This window comes from Hevea brasiliensis, chromosome 18 (genome assembly GCF_030052815.1).
Source record: "Hevea brasiliensis isolate MT/VB/25A 57/8 chromosome 18, ASM3005281v1, whole genome shotgun sequence".
NCBI classification, from domain to species: Eukaryota; Viridiplantae; Streptophyta; class Magnoliopsida; order Malpighiales; family Euphorbiaceae; genus Hevea; species Hevea brasiliensis.
Window position 1 is genome coordinate 41,580,664 of NC_079510.1, and position 21,018 is coordinate 41,601,681.

A 21,018-nucleotide genomic window follows, 5' to 3' on the forward strand; every position below is an offset into this window, starting at 1 on the left:
CCCACAACATGGGGGTTTGTACATAAATTTTACGGAATTTTCTAAGCTCATTTAATGCTCAGAAAAACACTACGAATTTCCGTGGGACCCACTAAAAAACGGTGTCGAAAAATTTTGAAATTTATATTTCCGTGAAGCTCTCGACGAGTGGAGTGCTCTGGTACTCTCAATTTTCTCGTGGGGTTTACGGTTTGCGAGAAATCTAGCCCAAAAGTCAAAATAGGCTAAAACTTCCCAGACAAAAATTGGACAAACTGCTCGATGGATTTTGGTGTTCTTGGTGTCTATGGAAAGCTCTCGAGGTGTAGATGGTGTTTGACACAAGACCCGGCCCAAATGGTGGCTGGATCGATCGAATTTCGGCCAGGAAGATGAAGAGGCGCGCTGCTCGTTGCGTCGCTTCACGCGACGTTTCTCGGCGTTCCAGGTGGTGGCCAGCGAGCTGGGGTGGCTGGGGAGGCGCGCCGGCGAGGTGGGGAGGCGGCTGGCCGGTGAGGGGAGGCGAGAGGAGAGAGAAAATGGGAAAGAGAGAGAGAGAAGGAGGAGAATGCGCGCAAGAAGAGGAGAAGAAGAAGAAAAAGGAGCCGGTCCGATTTGGCCGATCCGATCCGGTTCGGTTCGATTCTGTCGGTTTGATTCAGTATACAAAATTTTGAATTTTTACTCTGTCTTGAGATCGAAAACGAGGCCCAAAAATTCTGAAAAAATTTTAGAAAACTCAAAAAAATTTATAGACTCTAAATATATTTTTAATTTTGCCACGTAGTCTTTAAATTAAATTTTAAAAATCATCAAAGTTTTTATTTTCAAAAAATCGAACCCAATTTCTAAAATCTAAAAAATTTCAAATAATTTCCTAAAATTCAATAAAATAAAATACCAATAATTACTCAAAAATAATAAATTTAAAAAAAATTAGAGGTGTTACATTTTATCTATGAAAGAAAAATTTATAATTGGGATTTAAAAAAAAAAAAATTTAATTATTAAAGGTAAGGTAGCATCGAGGTAATTTTAAATATTTTATTAAAATAATAAAATATTATAAATAAAGCATAAATTATTTTCCAAATATGACGTTTTGTTACTAAATAATTATTAAAATTTTAAAATGTATAATTTCTTTTTATCTAAACTTTTTTAAAAATAATAGTAATTTTATTAATTAAAAGTTCATCATTAAAAAATATAAACTTTCATAAAAACTTGATCAATCTCTTTATGTTATCATTTTAATCATTAAAAATTTAAATATTTATATTTATTTTTATTTTAATTAATTATTTTTTAATTTTATTATTTTATATTAATTTAAAATTTATAATAATTATAATTAACCAATTAAAATTATAAATATATAATCATCTTCCTTTCTTGAACCACATGGCAATAATAATTAATGCTCATTAAGTGTTTTCTTTTTTTGTAATAAGTTAATTTTATTTTAATATTTTAGATTTTTTTTTATTTAAGCTCTATAATATATGCACTCCTAAATAATTATAATCTTAATATTCAATTTTCAATTTATAAATTTATTTTTATTTTTATTTTTTCAAATATAATTATTCTATTGAACCTGGTTTTGGTTTTGATCTTCTAGTGACCAGTACAGTTTTGAGTGGTGGGCGCAGCTCCAGCTACAAGTAAAAATGATCATGGAAAAACACAAGGTTCTGGTTTGGGCAAAATCTCCAATTGCTGCGATGTAATGCTCTCTCCTTAACCAATGACTCAAGCAGCGATGCCCACTGTAATGGAGCTTCCTCTATTCACGACCTTTCAATCTGTTTCTCGTGTATCTCTGTGTCCTTTCTCTTCAAATTGCGCCTTCTATGGCCGCTTTATTTGCCGCGTGAAGTTGAGTAAGAGATTGGGTTCTAGTAACTCTAAGCGCTCTCTTCGAATATCCATGAGTTCTGTAGAGAAGGATGGAGATTATAATGGTGTGAGTTTCTTGGGGAATTCTCAGTTCGTTGAAGTGATTGGCATTGGTAGCAGGATGGATGCTGTTCTCGATTTCTGCTTGGATTCGCCTTTCCAGTTATCGTCGTTGCTGAGATTCTGGTAAATGTCCAATTGGTTTCTCTGTTACTAATGCTTTTGAATTGCATTGAGTTTCCAACAACTGCTTTCGTTTAGTGCATGGGCATTCTATTTCATTTTTAATGGAAGTACTTCTTTTAATGCTTGAGCTATGTGTAAATCAAATTCTTTTTGCAGGAATATTAAAGTCAAAGATCCTCTGAATGTGCAATTACAAGAAAGAATTCCTGGAAAAGGTTCGTGTTCTCTCTGTACTTTAAGTTCAGGACTTACCATGCCTTAGTTTCATTATTCATTCTATTTATTTTTCTTTAAATAGTTTCATGCTGTTTGGTTTTCTAGTGAAGCTGCCTGATTTTGCAGGAAAATTTGTTCACGGTACTGCAACAAAGATAATTTCATAGTTAGGCGGTGTAACTAAGAAGTACCTTTTTTAGGGTTATGGGACTACATTATATCTGATTTAAGTGCTTATTCAATTTAGAGTTAGATAGACTTCATCCTGCCAATTTCTTGAATCTTTATTTTAAGTGTCTTTACCTGATTCTAAATATGATTGAGGATGCTTATTTTATTTTATATTTTATGGCTTGTATCATTGAGGTGGAGCTATCTTACTGTATTTCACTCTTCTTCTACTTTTTATCCTCAAAGAAAATCACAAAAGTATAAAGACTAGTAATTTCAATTCCTCTTTTATTCATTCTGCAGATCTTAATCCGAGGGTTTTGGAAGCTTCCCAGTTTCTGCGATCTTGTTCAACAGCTATTATCCTTGTTTGTACATTCCTTACCCATCAGTCTCATATTTATGAATTATGGGACAGTCTTCTGATAAACTTGGAATAACATTTATTTATTAGAAGAAATGTTGTACACTAATGACGATAAAAATCGAAATCAACATAATGAAAATCTGGAAGACACGGGATGATGGACACTAAATATATTCACATTAAAATGGCAGAATTGATTATCCATTAATGAAGTATTGGTCTCACATTTTGCTGTCAATGCTGTAACTCTCTTGATATACATGGTTTTGTGATTAAATTGTTATGCACTAAAACTAACCTTTGTATGCTTGAATATGCATGTGGGGTTGAATAAAAAAACACTTAACTCAGATCTCTGTATTTTATGCTAATTAGAGTCCATTGCCCTGATGTGTAATGCATTATTGTCATATTTGTATCCCAGATACAGGGGCGGAGGGAAGGGGGGACAAGTGGGAGCCGTGGCCCCCCCAACCCTTCTAAAATTCTCCTTTTATATATATATATGTGCATATACACTCACACACACTCCACCCAAAATCGTTCAGAGTGGAAAAAGCGAATCCATATAGCCGACCCCAAATTTTTGGGATAAAGGCTTAGTTGAGTTGAGTTGAGTTTTATTGGCCTCCTTAAAATAATTTTTATTGTTTTATCATAATATAGATAATGTAAAATATTAAAACCTTTATTTCTCATGATATATTCAATAAATTTTTATGACATTGGCACCATAAAAAAAATTTTCTAGCTCAACTACACTATTATGTCATTTTTAGTATCTAACATTGATCCATGCAAAATATATAAATAATGAGTATAATTAATCATTTTTCAATTTAATTTATATATAATATTGGCCCCTTAAAAAAAATTTTCTGGCTCCGCCCCTGCCTAGATATGAACCAGAAACTGAATCAATGCCACATTAACTGACTCTATCTTTTTCCCCAGGACTTTATGACATCTGAAGAAAGCAGCATTTGGTGAAAACATAAACTGAAAAGAATATTCTATGTGCTATGCCCATAATGCTATTGTTTCTTCTCTTCTTCTTCTTCTTCTTCTTCTTCTTCTTTTCCTTGAACTGGTGTGAGTGGCATGGGATTCTTCTCTGGTTTTCTTTTGTTTCACATGTGTTTGGGTGTTATAGGTGGCTAGTGCTGGATATGGCTTGGATCATGTTACAGCAATCGATTTACTTAAAACAGTAAGATGTAGAAATGGATTTGCAGTTTCTATTTTCCTGAGGCCTTTCAGCTTTGAAGGACAAAGGCGCCAGGATGAGGTAGGTGATACACAGGAAACTGTTGTCATGGCATGCTTCTTCACTGAAAACAAAATAAGAAAGATCAATAAAAGACAATCAAGACAATCAACTAGAAGAACATATATATATATTTTCCATCTTACATACAATGTTTCAATTATAGCAGAAATGGAATATGATCTTAAGTTGCACATTATATATAGATTGTTGATTCATTGATCATGTTCACTGAACTGATCATTTGTAGGGGATAATTTTGGACTTACGTTGGTGGTTCCCTGAAAGTGGCATGCTAGTTTCTGCGGGAAACTACAAAGAACTATATTTTAGGTTGGTCAGATGGGAAAGAAGATGTCATTGGCCAATCTCTAAAAAATCAACTCAGTTCATCTAAACTTTAATTCTAAGGCCAGTTAAAGCCAGCAACATGAATTATTTTCCCACATTCTGCCTTGTCCAGAGACCCTACAAAAGCCACTTTAAAGTGATACGGGATCCAGTCCTCATGATGAGTAGTTGGTAATTTAGTTTAAGTGTTGGTGATAGGGAAAGAGTTAGTTTGAATGGAGTGGTACTGTCCCAAAGTAATCACTTTAAATATCTAGGCTCAGTCCTTCAAGTAGATGGGGGATGTGAGGAAGATGTTAGTCATAGGATTAAAGCCGGATGGTTGAAGTGGAGACGTGCCACGGGAGTTTTATGTGATCGTATAATTCTCAATAAGTTGAAAGGAAAATTTTACCGTACAGCCATACGACCGGCTATGTTATATGGTAGTGAGTGTTGGGCACTGAAAGAGTCGTGTGCGTCTAAGATAAGAGTTGCAGAGATGAGAATGTTAAGGTGGATGAATGGCCATACTAGACTAGATAAAGTCCGTAATGAGAGTATTAGACAAAAGGTAGGAGTGGTGCCAATTGAAGATAAGTTGAGAGAAGGGAGATTGAGGTGGTTTGGTCATGTGAAGCGTAGAAATACGGAGGCTTCAGTTAGACAAGTAGAGCACATTAGGTTAGAGGATAGAAAGAATAAAAGGGGTAGACCTAAATTGACTTGGAGGAGAGTTGTACAACATGACCTAGAAGCATTACACATTTCTGAGGATTTAACCCAAAATCGTTTAGAGTGGAGAAAGCGAATCCATATAGCCGACCCCAAATTTTTGGGATAAAGGCTTAGTTGAGTTGAGTTGAGTTGAGTTGAGTCCCTGTAGGCTACTGCAATACTTTGCCTTCAACTCAATCACAGAAAATTTTAGTTGAGATACGTTATTGATTATGGTTTTCCATTGTTATTGAGTTTATGCCTATCTCACTTTTCAGTTCATTTCAATATACTATTCTCTCACTTGCCTTTCTGATTGCCTCAAAATTGTCACTGTCAATCCACTTTGCAGGTGAAAAATTTGGCAGGAAAGCTTCAAGATCATACAAATTTTTGCATTGGTAAGTAATGTGTTATATCTTTGGGTAATAAAAGGAAGTTCACTTATTGGCTCGGATAATGACCATTCAGGCTTGGATTTTCTTTCTTATGTTTGTATCATGTGTGCGCTTTAATTGATACTTGTTTTTTACTAATTTCTGTACTCTAGCTATGGGCTGTGTTTGTTTGGAAGGAATAGAGGATGGAAGGAAATGTATTTTGACTCTATGCAAGTTAGATACATTTCCTCCGCTTAATGTATTATTGACTAGACACACATCCTTCCTCTCTACCAATCATAGTGTTTAGGTGTAAATTTCACCATTTCACTTGTAATTGAGTTATTACAAATGTGATTTATTGTGCATTGGGGATTATCTACTCAACAACGAGTCTAAAAGAGAATTGTGAAATTGCCTGGCTATACTTTCTTCAGTATAATAATTACTTGAAAGACAAGCTGCTCATCCATCCAAACGAAGTTAAATTACTGTTTTCAGTCTCCCTCAATATCAAAGTGTACTATCAGTTGATTGAATGGTGCTGCTAGTAGATTCGTAATCTAAAAGAGTTGGGCTGTGTGTTTCTTGTAACAGATATTGACACTGACACATTACTAAACAAGGATTTGGTCACTCTAGATGAGGCTTTGAAGTCTGCAAATAGTGCTGTTCTGTTGGCCATAAATGCCATCTCGGTTCTCATCTCAGTATGTATACCTTCTCTTCTGTTTGGCTCTCAAATTTTCTGTTGTACTTCATGTGACTTGATTATTGCTGGGACTTTTTCAGGAGACACACCAGAAGTTAATTGGTATACTACATAATAGCGTGAAAGAACTCAAAGTTTCAGAGGTTATGAAAGTAAGGGCCGAAGACAATCTTGTTGATGGAAGTTAGTGATTTTAATCATTTCCTTATCTTTAATGTTGTTTTTTCCTGCAGGCCTTTTATCTTTGATTTCTGCTTTATCTATTATGCCAGCTTATTGCTAAATTTTATTAGCAGTGTTTTCTTTTTGCACTTTATAAATGCATACAGAAACTTGAAAAATATAGCTTTTCTCTTTCCTAGGATTTTATATCGTATTTCTTTTCCTCTTTATTATGCATCTGGTTGACTTTTGAATGCAACCATGCACAGATTCTGGAAAGCCACAAAGAAGCAAAAATTGGATTTGGAGCTGGTAACAGCATTGAAAGTTCAATTATACAAGCTTTATATGACTGTCCTTTCATGGGTGCTGGTATTGAGGTAATGACTGAAGTAAATTTCAGCGAAGAAGGATGCGGTTTTCACTTAACTAATTTAACAAAAAGTAAATTGCATATTGTGTATCCTAGAAACAATTGCTTTCTTCAGGTTGTCTTGCCGACGAACATATTAAACAATAATATTTTCTTGTCTCAAATTTTTGTTGTAAGGACTAATAGCCTTCTTTTCTGTGGCAAATTTGTACTGCCATTCTGATGTTTGTCGATTATTTTGTTGTTTATTGTTTACAGAACTTAAATGGCATCATTATTTGCATCGTTGCAAGTTCAGGTTTCATTGAAAATGAAGATGTACATACCTCTTTGCTTACTTTTCGTCAAACTGCAGCATACATGGGGAAAATCATTATTTCTACAACTCATGAACCTAATCTGGATCATGACATGATAGTAACTACAGTTGTTGCTGTGGGGTAAGAATGCTTGTTTAGAAGATAAAAATGCTAATTTATGAGCTCTTAATTGTCAATTGACATGTGTTGGTTGATTTGGTATCCCTTGATATTCTGTGTTGTTTTGCTAAAGTTTTGTCAATCATTGTTGAGTTGAATTAGTTCTGGCCACAAATTTGTACTCCTTTTTTATTCTTAATCTCCACATAAAGACCTTTTCCTGCTAGACACAGTTCTGATGGTAATTATGACAATATAAGAAAGACTGATTTTCATAGTGTTGTTTGCTGTTGTTGTTGTTCATTGTTTATTGCTTGGGTATATGATCTCTAACTGCATCAAGTGTTAAGGGGTGCTGATAAAGACTCTCGGCCTGATGTTCAACCAAAATGTGATAATTTTAAGGTTATGAATCAAATGTTTGGCTGGGTTGTGGATTTTCTTCTTAATGTTATTGCGTAATTTTTTTTTTTCTTTACCAGCTGCAGTGAAGAGCAGACTCCACAGAGAGGTAGCTTGTTATCCAGACTGGCCTGGCATTTCCCTTTTGTTTTTAAACTTTTAGGGAGACACGGTCAACAACCTGATGATATTGAAGGAATCAATGGTATTGATGAACACTCTGAGGAACATGAGATGCTACCAAACAGCAAATGCAATGACATCTACAGTTCAAGGTGTGGTTGCTGTTACCTCTTAGCTTTGGTTTACATTGATATATCTCTGCCATGTTGAGCAACATTTTTATTTTAAACTTTTATTTCTTAATTTATTTTCTATGATAGGAGTTATGGTAGTGAAGCTAAAGAAAACGAGATTGGTTTATTAGATGGCAGGAGCAACTCTTCTGATTTTTATGACCAACTTGCTGAAGGTAGCACCAAAAGGTTACTCCCAGTAATAGTTGAATTATTTATCTGCACATTCATCGGTCAAAGCACCTGGTATTTGTGTGCATTTTGAGAATTCATAATTATGTCTTTGTCTAATAGTGTTCACATTATATTCTGTAGAAACTCCTGCCCTCCACAGGGAGCCACCTGTTAGTTGGAACTTGGGACCAGGATATCAGATTGCACAAGAGTGGGCCAGAGAAAGGACTGGAGCTACTTCTGTGCTTGATACCCTGAGCATCTTCCGCCTTCCAGTTGGTGTAAGGCATCCAGAAGAATCTAAAGAGGGTCTGAATATCTCATATGCTGCAGAACTCCCAGAGCTAAAAACTGAGGGTGATGACAAAGAACAAAAGCATGTTAATTCCGGAATCTCTTCTTGGGGGGCATTGACTGATGCTGGTTTTGTTTTAGTAAGAGATTTTTATAATAATGCATCTACAATGTTAAAGGGTAGAAATGCTGATGTACCAAAAAAACAAGGAGTTCTTTCTGTTCGTGCTGCATCTATGCTGGTAATCAACTAATTCTACAATTTAAAGTGGCTGCATTTTAACACATTTAGATATTTGGAGCCAAGTGTGAACCCAAGGAATTATAGCTTTCTATCTTGCTTTCTGGTGTTAAGAAATGATGTTAACCTCATGAAATGGTATGCTTTTTTCTAGTTTTTGTTAGTGGGGTTAACCCATCCTTTTCAGCACTTCAAGGACTTCTGTTCTAATTGTTTAGTTCCATCCAGGAAGCTGAGCGAGATTCCCCAAAAAAGTGGAGTCCTGTTATGGAGATGCAGTACAGAGGGGGGGTGTATAGAGGGCGATGCCAAGGAGGTCTTCCTGAAGGGAAGGTACTAAGCAATATCTCTCAAAACTTTGGCAAAACTTTGTTTCTATAGGATATTCATTTGGTTAGTACTTAGTAGTAGAAGAAATCAAAGACCACTTTGTGAATGAATTTCTACAGGGCCGTCTTATCCTTGGAGGTGGAAGCATATATGATGGTATGTGGCGTTATGGCAAGAGATCAGGTTTAGGTGCATTCTACTTTAGCAACGGAGATGTGTTTCAGGGGTCATGGAGGGATGATGTGATGCATGGCAAGGTTTATTCTCCTTTTTCTTTTACTTTTAAACTTGAATGATAACTTATGGAATAAGATGGGTAGTTATGATCATCTTTATCGTACTACATCATATATACTGTACTTCTTTGTATCAAAATACTCTTTTGTGAACTTTAGCTCTGGTTGATCCTTGGTGCATTAAAAATGTACCTTGTTGCTTCGCTAGCAAAATGTTAACATGTTAGAAGACTTCAGAATTTCAATGAAAATAAAAGAAGGAGAAAATAGATAAATAAATAAATAAATGTGTATGCATGAGAATGCTTTTGGGACTTGAAAGTACAAATGTTTATATTACACTTAGTTTTAACAAGGTTAGCATATATTTCCTTTTGTTTTGCGAATTTTTTGAGTGTTTTAGGTAAGCTTCTTTAAAATCAGTAGCATTGCTCTAAAAAGAGTGCACACCCACATACATGAACACACAAAATTATGTGTGGACCTTGTAGCTTGGCAGTTGTTCTCCTATGATGTATATCCTCAAATTGTTTTTGTGCCAATAAGTATTAGATTTAATGATTTACGGTGGTTCACTGTATCATATCTAAATATAGTGCAAATTTTTTCCCTACGTCTGCTGCATCATTCTGCCATGCACCTTTTATTATTGCTGATGAAAACCATACACATTTACTGTTATGAATTCAAAATAGTGTTTCTGTGATTCTGTCATCATGTAGGGTTGGTTTTATTTCCACACTGGAGACCGATGGTTTGCAAACTTTTGGAAGGGAAAGGCCAATGGTGAAAGCCGTTTCTATTCAAAGTCTGGTGAAGTCTTTTTTGGTCAATTCCAAGATGGATGGCGACATGGCCACTTTCTTTGCATTGATGTTGATGGAGCAAGGTCAGTATTCTTTGTCCTAGCATATTATGCGACTACTTGTTGTGCAAATCAATTACATACTAGTTTGTTGTTTTTAGATGTGTACAGTGGACTTTGGGTTTTTCTTCAAAATGTCTTGTTTGGAATTGGGATGGAGAAATTATTTAAAGAGAGAACTATCCTTGTTGACTGTTGTAGCTCATTTAATATGTACCAACAGAACAAAAATCACATCTAAAAACTACCTTTATTTTGTAGCTCTCAGTTTAAGGAACAAGCCCAATATTTTAAAATTTACACACTGAAACTATGATTAATCAGGTGAAGAGTGGATCTGTATAGCCTTGATGAATTGAACAGAATTCGGTGTGAATGTAAAAGCATATAACAAATTCCTTGAGATATAGCTTGGCCTTGAGGTGTCAACTTTATTTTCTTAGGAATTCCATTATTCTCTTAATAATCAGCAGTCATTGATAGGGGTGTACGTGGGTTGGGTCAGTCTGGTTTAAGGATATATGCAAAACCAAGCCGATCACTTCAGTTTTATATTTCTTGAAATCAAAGCCCAGAATTGGCAATTGAAGACCGTGGCTTTCGGGTTTGATCGGCGTAACACGGTTTCAGTTAGAAAATGGAATCCAAAAATGGAATTCTATTCAAAGAGAAGGCATTGAACACCATTTAAAGGGAAAATATAAACACTCAAGTGAAAAACTATATTGAGAACAAAAGTCCAAAATAAGCACATAAGATTACAAATCAAGCATGCAAAAAATCTGCAATTTTCTCTTAAAGAGCTAAATCTATATCAGCTATAACAGAGGAGAATTGAGGGTTTGGCAAGGAGAAAGTACCGAATACCAAAGTTAGAACAATCAAATCATCAATTTCTCATGGATGGCATTTGTGAAGAATCTCAGCAAGAAGTAATAAAATCCACATGCATGCCTATCTGTAGATTCTGAGAGTCCTAACCATACCGATCTTCAGATGCCAAAAATCCCAACTTTGATAGAGAAAAAAATACCATATAGCCAAATGCAAAATAGAGAATCTGTATTTGCCAAATAAGCTACAGTTGAAGGATGAAATTATGAAGGGTTGGGTTCAATGAGAAGGACGAAAGGCTGCAATTGAGAGAATATAAAAAAGAATCGAGAGGATGTAGGTGGCTTCTTGTGTTGTCCTTTTTAGTAAGCAGATATATATATATATTGTGATACTTGGTTCGGGTTGGGTTGGTTTAATTTTATTAGTGAACCCGAAAACCGAACTGAATATTCGGTTTACTTATATTTGCAACCCAAAACCAATTTGCAAATGTTTAAAACCATTATTTTCGGTTTGATTTTATTCGGTTTATTCGAGTTTATCAGTTTTTCGGTTTTCATGTACACCCCTAATCATTGATGCCTCATGGCTCATGCCTTACTCAACTACACCTAGTCCCTGTAAAATCATTCATTTCAATTTACACTTGTTAAAACACTTGTATTAATATAAGACCTCCTATTTTATGCTTTTCACACAAGTTTTTTGATAGCGCCAACTTCCTAGTAAAATAATTGCACTCTTGCTTGTATAACCACAATCTCCAGCTATGTGATCTATTTTTTCTACCAATTCAACGTTTTACAGGTGTGTGGAGACATGGGATGAAGGTGTTCTCGTGAGCCGGAAGCACCTGAACTATGATAGTGATGCTGGTTAGAAATTTTTGTTTTTTTTTTTTTTAAAAAATTATAATATTTTTCAGTTGCCTGTATATCCCCTATGTATTTCACTTGTATGCCGTAAGAAGTTTGAACAAGAACGTTCAGGACCTTTGTGCTGTGCATTGTACTTTCCGGTAACCCCTCATTTTTATTGACCTTCATACTCATTAAGGTTTTTTTTTTTTTTTAAATTAATTAATTTATTTATATAATTAGCTTTGATTGGACTTGGTACTCAAACTCGAGACTTCATAACTGTAGATATGACTCCTGTATCATCACTGAGTTAAAATCCATTGGTTCAAACTTATAAGTTCAAGACACTAAACTGGTATGTGAAATTTTTTTTGCCAAGATTTGTGGTTACAACTTCAGGCAAGCAGCTTGCTCTTTTTGCTTAGTGTGAATTATATCTTATGTTTTCTCTATCAAACTATTAAAATGTCATTTAGAAAGATACGTTGCGGTGGGAAATCAGCCATTGTAATCAACACAATGGATACTGAAACTTTTTTTTTTTTCCATGTTAATGATCACCTGCTCAAAACACAATGGCCAGTTTCTCAAGAATCTGAGCAGTTTTTCCATTGGAAATAAGGAAGTCCTCTAGCCTCATGGCAAAGAGCTACAGCTCAGTGAGAGCCAAGTTGTCAATTGCCGTAATAAACTTGCTTGATTGGGAAACTCCTGAACATCTCTCATTGATCAGTTGTGTGCAGATCTGTTAAGTGCCAACTACACAAGCTCTTCAATCCATCTCTGTATATAGGAAACCCCAGGACACCAGAACTGGCCAAGTCATTGAACAGATCTATTGCAGCACTAGTTTTCCAGGATATATTCTCTGCCTGCATTAGGTACATAACCCTTTTTAGTTAAAGCTAATTAAATTAAGATTAATCAAGCCAAGTCAACCATATAAACACCAAGATCTGTCAATAGGAGACCTCTCTTACCAGATTTAATAACATTGGTTTACGCTTACGGATGTAATCTTTTGATCTTAAATCAGCCTGTAATAGAATAACAAAATCGAGCATAGCAAATGTAGCAAAAATGTCATATAAATTTCAAAGAATTCATTAGAAACACCATTAATTGTAATTTGATTCAAAAAGCTATGCTTCACCTGTCTGACAGGCTCTGGCAAATGATGCTTGGGAGTTATTTTTGCAATTTTGATGGCAGTATCCAGTGATGCTCGGTGACCAATTGAAATATATATAGGATATTGTGAGCCTCTAGGTAGTCTTGTTGACGGTTGAAAAAACAAAAGAAAGCAGAAAGAATGATTTTAAGTGCACCGCCTTCATTCAGACTTCTGAAGCAGAAGAGAAGATGCATTGCATACACTACAAAACTCTTAATTGGATTAAAGTCAGATAAGTGAAGAAGAAGTTCAGGCTTGTTTGGTATTACTGTTAGAACTGTTGTTAAGAAAATTACTTTTTGAGATATATTAGTTAGAGAATATTAAAAAATAATTTAAAATTAAATTTGATAAATTTTAATAATAAGAATACTAAAATAACAAAACAGTTTTTTTTAAACTGTTTTTTTAACAGCATCTAAAATAATACTTTTATTTAGAAAATAATTTTAGATCTTCAAATACAAAGCCAAATAGGGTAGGAGAAGAAAAAAAATAGGGTACAAGTCAGAGAAGGAGGTCATTATTGAAGTCGATTTTTTTTTAAGCCAGATTTAACAGATTATACTAATAATATGACAGATTGCAGATTTTTTTTTAATTTGAATTAAAGACTTGTTATGAAATACTACAATGAAGGTTGTAGAATTATAGATAAATATATTTGATTCATACATTAAAATGTAGATATAGTATAAGCAAGAGTTTTATTATAATAAATTGATGATGTGCATTTCAGAAAGAAAGATTTCATTTTTAGATGTATTACTTACTTTCACTCTCTTGAGGAAACTTGCTCTAATCGTTATTTGTAGATTAGGTTGATGAAATTATGAAGCAGATTTATTTCCTGTAAATATATGTTATTCATTCCTGCATTTTCTCTCTCTCAAAATACGCAAAATATGCTTGCCACAGAGAGACACAGATGAACATCAAACAGAACAGTGTTGCAGATCTTGCGAGAGGACTGATCTTCTTCGAATCCTCTCTTTCCCTCTCTCGGCAGTTCCATCTCTTTGAATCCAAGTGCAACAGCAGTTAAATTCCAGGTGTTGAAGCTACCCCTGCAAAAATCAGCATTAAATGCTAAAATCATTAGCCTTTCATTAATATTAAAGCATGTGTCCATACATAATAACGTTACCTTTTCAATCATACATGATACTACTCATTTCGTGCCCATGCATGCGTACTCATAATTGTTTCCTCATCTGCACTGCAGTATAAACCAAAGCCATTTCAGTTCACAAGAGTGTTATTTTACATCTACATGACACTTGGTGGTCTACCAAAGGACATAAGGGTTCATAAATAGTGGAATGATCGCAAACCGTGTGCGGGAGGGAGAGAGGACACTGGACTGTATCTGGACCGTCGCGTGAAAGAAAAGGGTTAGCTTCAACACGGTTAAAACGACACAGTTTATATGTTCAGTTCGATTATTTTTATTTTTTATTTTAATAATCGAATCAAATAAAAAATTAAAATTTTTTTGAACACTAGAATCCAGTCGATTTATTAAATAACGAACTGAATATTTGAATTAAATCCGTTCAATACAAATTTTTTTTTTTTTTTAAATGCTCACCCTAACTTTAAATGACAAAAATGGAAATGAAAAAGGGAAGGAGGATTACTGATTTAGCCTTTTTAGGGATTGTAATGAAAATGGGCTGAGTTGACAAGAAGATGGGCCTCACTTACAAGTTACAAGGACCAAAACGCAGCACCTAGAGGTAAAACAGCATAGCTCTTAAATCAACAAAAAAATCAATCAATTCGGTTATTTCGATTTTTAGTTAAAATAGTCAAACTAAATAAAAATGAAAATTTTAAAAAGGTAATTTATTATGTCATCTTTAATTTTTTACTACATTATAATTTTTTCTTTATATTTTATAATTAAATGATTTAATTTCTCATTTATACTTATGTCAAAATTAAAAATTTTTTCGTCTAATATTCTCATTAGTTTAAGAGAAAAAATAAATATATTCTTTATTTAATAAAGAGAAATTTATTATTTAATTCTTAAATTTTAACTGATATTATAATTTAGTCCTTATGTTTTGAAAATTAAATGTATTAATCTCTACATTTAATAATTGCCATCTATTAGAATTTATTTATTTTTATTAATTTTGTTCTTATTAAATTTTTTTTAATTCCTTTTATAAAACAGAAAGAATTAATTTATTTGATATCACATAATTTTAATTGAAAAAAATATAAATATTAAATCGTTCAATTTATAAAATATAGAGATTAAATTGTAATATTGGTCAAAACTCAAGAGTCAAACAGTAAATTTTCTTTAATTAAATAAAAAAATATATTTATTTTTTTCATTTAAATTAATAATAATATTGAATAGAATGACATTTAATTCTGACTGATGTATTAGTGAGAGAGTAAATTATTCAATTCAAAAATATAAAAGCCAAGTTGTAATATCTTTTAAAATTCAGGATCCAAATGATAAATTTTCCTTTAAAAAAATTATAATCGAATTGAATCATTTGAACTAAAAAAACTGAATTTAATATTCTTAACCCCTAGCCCCAAGGGTGTCACGAACCAACCTATGGGCCGGACAGGCACTAGGACCTGGGCCAGCCTAAAGCCCCGAGGCCCGTAGTAAGCCTAACTATTCATTAACCCAACTCTAAGGCCCATTTGGGCCCAATTTCAAGAATTTAAATGGACAGAGCCCGGCCATAAAATGGACCCTTCAACGGGGAGTTTTTGACTCACCTGACCTGTAAACACAATATATATCAATTGGGGAGCTCAGCTCACCCTCCACATACTCATAACAACATAAAATAAATGGGAGCTCTGCTCCCTCATCCAATCCATCAACATGCATAGAATAATAAGTTTATAGGTCCAAAATAACAATTTATATTACAGACCCAATTCAAATGAATATTTCTAACACATTCGAAAATTCTAAAAGTTTATAAAATTACACAAACATAAATAGATGACCTGTGAGGGAAAAAAGCAGGTTAACCTCAAAAATATCCTCATGTTGCCTGGAAAAATATTGAACAGGAGTGAGCATTCAACTCAGAGAGTAAAATATCAATTTTAACCATAATCTCTATAACTATCTAAAGCTAATGCATCCTGTAAAGTGAAATGCAACATCAGCAATAAATTCACATCATAACAGCAAAAAGGTAATTTGGAGCACTCACACACCCAGTAATATCAATTATAATATATGGGAGCTGATCCCCTATACAGCTCTCTTAAATCCAACCTGTGCCAGTGAAGAACTCAGCTCGGACTTCCACTTAATAACCAAATTGAGGTCCCAGCGAAGAACTCAAGCCGTGTCTACCCCGAAGGACCGAGTCCCAGCGAAGATCTCAAGCCGTGTCTACCCGTCCTATCCATAGTCCACACCACATCACACCCACGCCAACGCACGCACACTGCTCCAAATTACCACAACAACATCCAAGGCACTTTAACAGTTATGAATGCAACATAAAACGTGCCTAAAATTTAACTACATAGATACATACATATAAGTGATGCATGGGCATGCTTGAACATATAATAATAGTGAAATTACAATTAAAATTAATATTTTACTCACAGACTTGACAGCGGTCACAGTGGCGGCTGGGCGGAGGAAGAAGGCTGTCCCGGCTCACCTGACAATTACATTACAATTATTTAATACAATTGACTCAATACAAATCAAGAAAAGACCAAATACGTCCTAAGTCATACTGAAAATCCGGCAGAGTCTCCCCTATACCTGGGACCTACCCAACCTACAAAAGGGCTCAAAACGCACTTCTATATTCACAATCCATATATCCACAACTCAATCACATCACACAGCCCCTCCTGGGCCCATCCAAACAGTCATCCATCACAATATGTAAAATTTCAATTTAGTCCTTATAATTGACTCTTTTTGCAAAAACTACCCAAATGAACTCTAAAAATTCTAAAACTTTGCCCCGCGATCTTTAGCAATATTACTAGGCTAATGCAAAAAGAATCATAATTTTCTGAGCTACCACGAATATTTTACGAATTTTTAATCTCATTTAAGCACTAGAAAATTACGAAAAAGTAAGGTTCGGGTTTACCTATACCGATTCCGACTTTGGGGACGCGCTCGGGACGTCTGACAATGGTGGGGTAGCCAAAACCTCGCTCCAATTCGGAGACTTTTCTGGTAATGGGTTTGTCTGGCCGGAAATTCACAAACTCGGACAACTGTCGAATTTCCGCGAATTGAAGATACCTACACGAAGCCTACAATACGGGGGTTAGTATAAAATTTTTACAGAATTTTCTAAGCTCATTTAATGCTCGGAAAAAAACTACGAAGTTCCGTGGGATCCACCGAAAAACGGTGTCGGAAAATTTTGAAATTTATATCCTCTCGAAGCTCTCGACGAGTGGAGCGCTCTGGTACTTTCGGTTTTCTCGTGGGGTTTACGGTTTGTGAGAAATCTAGCCCAAAAGTCAAAATGGGCTAAAACTTCCCGGGCAAAAATTGGACAAACCGCTCAATGGATTTCGGTGTTCTTGGTGTCTATGGAAAGCTCTCGACGAATAGATGAGTTTAGACACAAGACCCGGTCCGATTGGTGGCCGGATCGGCCAGATTTTGGCTGGGAAGACGAAGCAGAGCACTTGCACGTCGCCTCACTTCAGAAGCCTTTTTCCGGCGTTCCAAGCAGTGGCCGGTGGGCTGGGATGGCTGGGGATGGATGCCGGCGGGCTGGGGTGGCAGGAGAGGTGGCGGCGCGGCAAGGAAAGGAGAGAGGAGAGAGAAAACGGGAGAGAAAGAGAGGGAGGAGGAAACGTGCGCGGGAGAAAAAGAGAAGAAGAAGAAGGGGCCGGTCCGATTCGACCGGTCCGATCCGATCCGGTTCGATTCAGGATACAAAATTTTAAATTTTTACTCTACCTTGGGATTGAAAACTAGGCCCAAAAATTCTGAAAAAATTTTAGAAAACTCAGAAAAATGCGTAGACTACAAATATATTTTTAGTTTTGCCACGTGGTCCTTATATTAATTTTTAAAAATCATCAAAGTTTATATTTTCGAAAATCGAACCCGATTTCTAAAATCCGAAAAAAAAATTTTCAAATAATTTCCTAAAATTCAAATAAAATAAAATATCAATATTTACCCAAAAATAATAAATTTAAAAATTAGGGGTGTTACATTCTTCCTCCCTTACAGAAAATTCGTCCTCGAATTTTACACAAGGCAGAATAAAGTACAAGATTACGCATTGAACAGATAAGGGTACTTGCTATGCATGTCCCGTTCTGACTCCCAGGTGCACTCCTCCACTGACTGGCTCCTCCACAAAACCTTAACCATAGGGATATGTTTTGATCTTAGCTGTCTCACTTGGTAGTCCACTATGGCTACAGGTTACCCCTCAAACGTCAAGTTTTCTTTTAGCTCTATTACATCCGGCTGTAGTACATGAGAAGGATCAGGAATGTATTTCCTGAGCATGGAGATGTGAAACACAGGATGAACATGAGAAAGGTTGGGTGGTAGCTCCAACCGATAGGCAACTGCTCCAACTCTATTCGTAACCTCAAAAGGTCCAATATACTAAGGTGCCAACTTGCCCTTCTTTCCAAATCTCATGACGCCCTTCATCGAAGAAACCTTCAGGAATACATAGTCGCCTACTGCAAACTCCACATCCCTCCGTCTGCGGTCTGCATAACTCTTCTACATACTGAAAGCTGTTTTCAATCGTTCCCTGATTAAAGGAACTATCTCCGAAGTGTACTGCACTAGATCTACATCATGCACCTTCGCTTCTCCCATTTCTGTCCAACATAGAGGAGACCTACACTTTCTTCCATATAGTGCCTCATAGGGTGCCATCCCTATGCTGAAATGGTAACTGTTGTTGTAAGCAAACTCTACCAAAGCTAGCTGATCATCTCATTGACCTCCAAAATCCAAAACACTCATGCGAAGTATGTCTTCCAGTGTTTGGATTGTCCTTTCGGACTGTCCGTCTGTCTGAGGGTGGAAAGCAATACTAAAGTTCAACTATATGCCAAGTGCCTCCTGCAACTTTCTCCAAAATCGAGAAGTGAACTGGGGCCCTCTGTCAGATATTATGGAAGCCGAAACTCCATGCAATCTGACTATTTCTCAAATGTAGAGTCGGGCGTACTGTGCCACAGAATATGCAGTCTTTCACAGGCAAGAAGTAAGCTGATTTGGTTAGACGGTCTATAATTACCCATATCGAATCATATCCTCGCGTGGTACGAGGCAACCCAGTCACAAAATTCATAATAATCATTTCCCACTTCCATTCTGGGATAGGGAGCTCTTGCAGCTTCCCTAACGGTCTCTGATGTTCAAACTTCACCTTCTGACAAGTCAAGTACTTGGACATGAAGTCTGCTGCTATGTCTCTCTTCATGCCATTCCACCAATAACTATCCTTCACATCATGGTACATCTTGGTGGAGCCTGGGTGGACACTGTACAGTGTATAGTATGCCTCTCGCATGATTTCATTTCTGAGATTGTCCACATCGGGCACACATATCCTAGAACCTTGCATAAGGGCGCCATCATTGGCAAATCCAAACTCTCCACCTTCACCTTGCTGTACTCTTTCTATGATCTTTATCAATTGTTGGTCTCTGTGTTGGAAAACTCTAACTCTGTCTCACAAGTCTGGTCTCACTGAAAAATGAGCCAACAATACCCCCTCATCTGAAAGATCTAGGATTAAACCTTGATCCATCAACTCATGTACTTCCCGAATCAACGGTCTCTTCTCTGCTGAAATGTGCGCCAAGCTACCAGAAGATTTTCTGCTCAAAGCATCTGCTACTACATTGGTCTTCCTAGGGTGGTACTGGATAGTGCAATCATAGTCCTTTAGAAGCTCTATCCATCTCCTCTGTCTCAAGTTTAAATCCCACTGTTGGAAGATATACTTCAAACTCTTATGGTCGATGTATATCTCGCACACTTCACCATACAGGTAGTGTCTCCAGATTTTTAGTGCAAAGACTACAGCCTCCATTTTCAAATCATGGGTAGGGTAGTTCTGCTCATGCCTCTTCAGCTGCCTTGAAGCATAAGCTGCTACTTTTTCATTCTGCATCAAAACACACCCTAAGCCAACTCTGGAGGCGTCACAATACATGGTGTATCCTTCACCACTCATCGGTAGTGTCAACATAGGGGCGGTGGTTAGACACTCCTTAAGTTTTTGGAAACTCTTCTCATAGTCATCTGTCCAAATGAATGGAACTTTTTTTCGAGTCAACTTAGTTAGGGGAGCTGCTATCCTGGAAAAATCCTGCACAAAACACCTATAGTAACCAGCTAGGCCCAGAAAACTTGGTACCTCAGTGACTGTTGTAGGCCTAAGCCAATCCGTTACAGCTTCAATTTTCTTGGGATCCACTTGAATACCTTCACTAGAAACCACGTGTCCCAAGAATGAGATGCTTTCTAGCCAAAATTCATACTTTGAAAATTTGGCATATAGCTGATGCTCCCTCAAAGTCTGCAACACCATTCTCAAGTGCCACACGTGTTCTTCCTTGATCCGAGAGTGTACCAAAATGTCATCTATGAATACGATGACAAAACGGTCCAAAAATGGCTTGAACACCCGGTTCATCAAGTCCATGAAGGCTGCTGGTGCATCAGTGAGTCTAAAAGACATCACCAAGAACTCATAATGACTATATATTGTCCTGAATGCTATTTTGGACACGTCCTCATTCCTGATTCTCAACTAATGGTAGTCTGATCACAGGTCTATCTTGGAAAAGAATCTAGCCTCTTGGAGCTGATCAAACAGATCATCGATCCGAGGAAGTGGATACTTGTTCTTCACAGTCACCTTGTTCAGCTGTCTATAGTCAATACACAATCTCAATGACCCATCCTTCTTTCTCACAAATAGAACAGGAGCACCCCAGGGTGAAGTGCTCGGACGTATGAAACCCTTGTCCAGAAGCTCCTGTAGTTGCTTCTTTAACTCTTTCAATTCTGCTGGTGCCATCCTGTAAGGGGACATTGATATGGGATTTGTACCCTGAACAACATCAATGCAGAACTCTATTTCCCTTTCTG

At 36.1% G+C, this 21,018-nt stretch overlaps 1 protein-coding gene across 3 annotated transcripts; it reads left to right on the plus strand.

Annotated features, from left to right (window-relative positions):
* Positions 1 to 1,619: 1,619 nt before the first annotated feature.
* LOC110673114 (protein ACCUMULATION AND REPLICATION OF CHLOROPLASTS 3, chloroplastic) lies at positions 1,620 to 11,911 on the plus strand. Of its 3 annotated transcripts, none has more exons than XM_021836146.2 (16): positions 1,620 to 2,067; positions 2,224 to 2,282; positions 2,758 to 2,822; positions 3,975 to 4,109; positions 5,488 to 5,536; positions 6,113 to 6,225; positions 6,308 to 6,379; positions 6,659 to 6,769; positions 7,021 to 7,202; positions 7,664 to 7,858; positions 7,967 to 8,055; positions 8,195 to 8,589; positions 8,817 to 8,921; positions 9,038 to 9,175; positions 9,877 to 10,043; positions 11,664 to 11,911. In XM_021836146.2, the coding sequence occupies exons 1-16, from the start codon at positions 1,730 to 1,732 to the stop codon at positions 11,734 to 11,736; spliced, it is 2,286 nt and encodes a 761-aa protein (XP_021691838.2). In that variant the 5' UTR covers positions 1,620 to 1,729; the 3' UTR covers positions 11,737 to 11,911. The 3 variants fall into 3 exon arrangements, with proteins under 3 accessions (XP_021691838.2, XP_021691839.2, XP_057996693.1); XM_021836147.2 differs by having other exon boundaries at positions 1,933 to 2,067; positions 2,758 to 2,826; XM_058140710.1 differs by lacking the exon at positions 2,758 to 2,822 and having other exon boundaries at positions 1,933 to 2,067.
* The last annotated feature ends 9,107 nt before the right edge of the window (positions 11,912 to 21,018 follow it).

Coding starts and splice junctions, on each gene's coding strand:
- LOC110673114 (XM_021836146.2), top strand. CDS start 1,730: ATGACTCAAGCAGCGATGCCCACTGTAATGGAGCTTCCTCTATTCACG. Junction 4,110..5,487: donor GACAAAGGCGCCAGGATGAG/GTAGGTGATACA, acceptor TCCACTTTGCAG/GTGAAAAATTTGGCAGGAAA. Junction 8,590..8,816: donor TTCGTGCTGCATCTATGCTG/GTAATCAACTAA, acceptor AGTTCCATCCAG/GAAGCTGAGCGAGATTCCCC.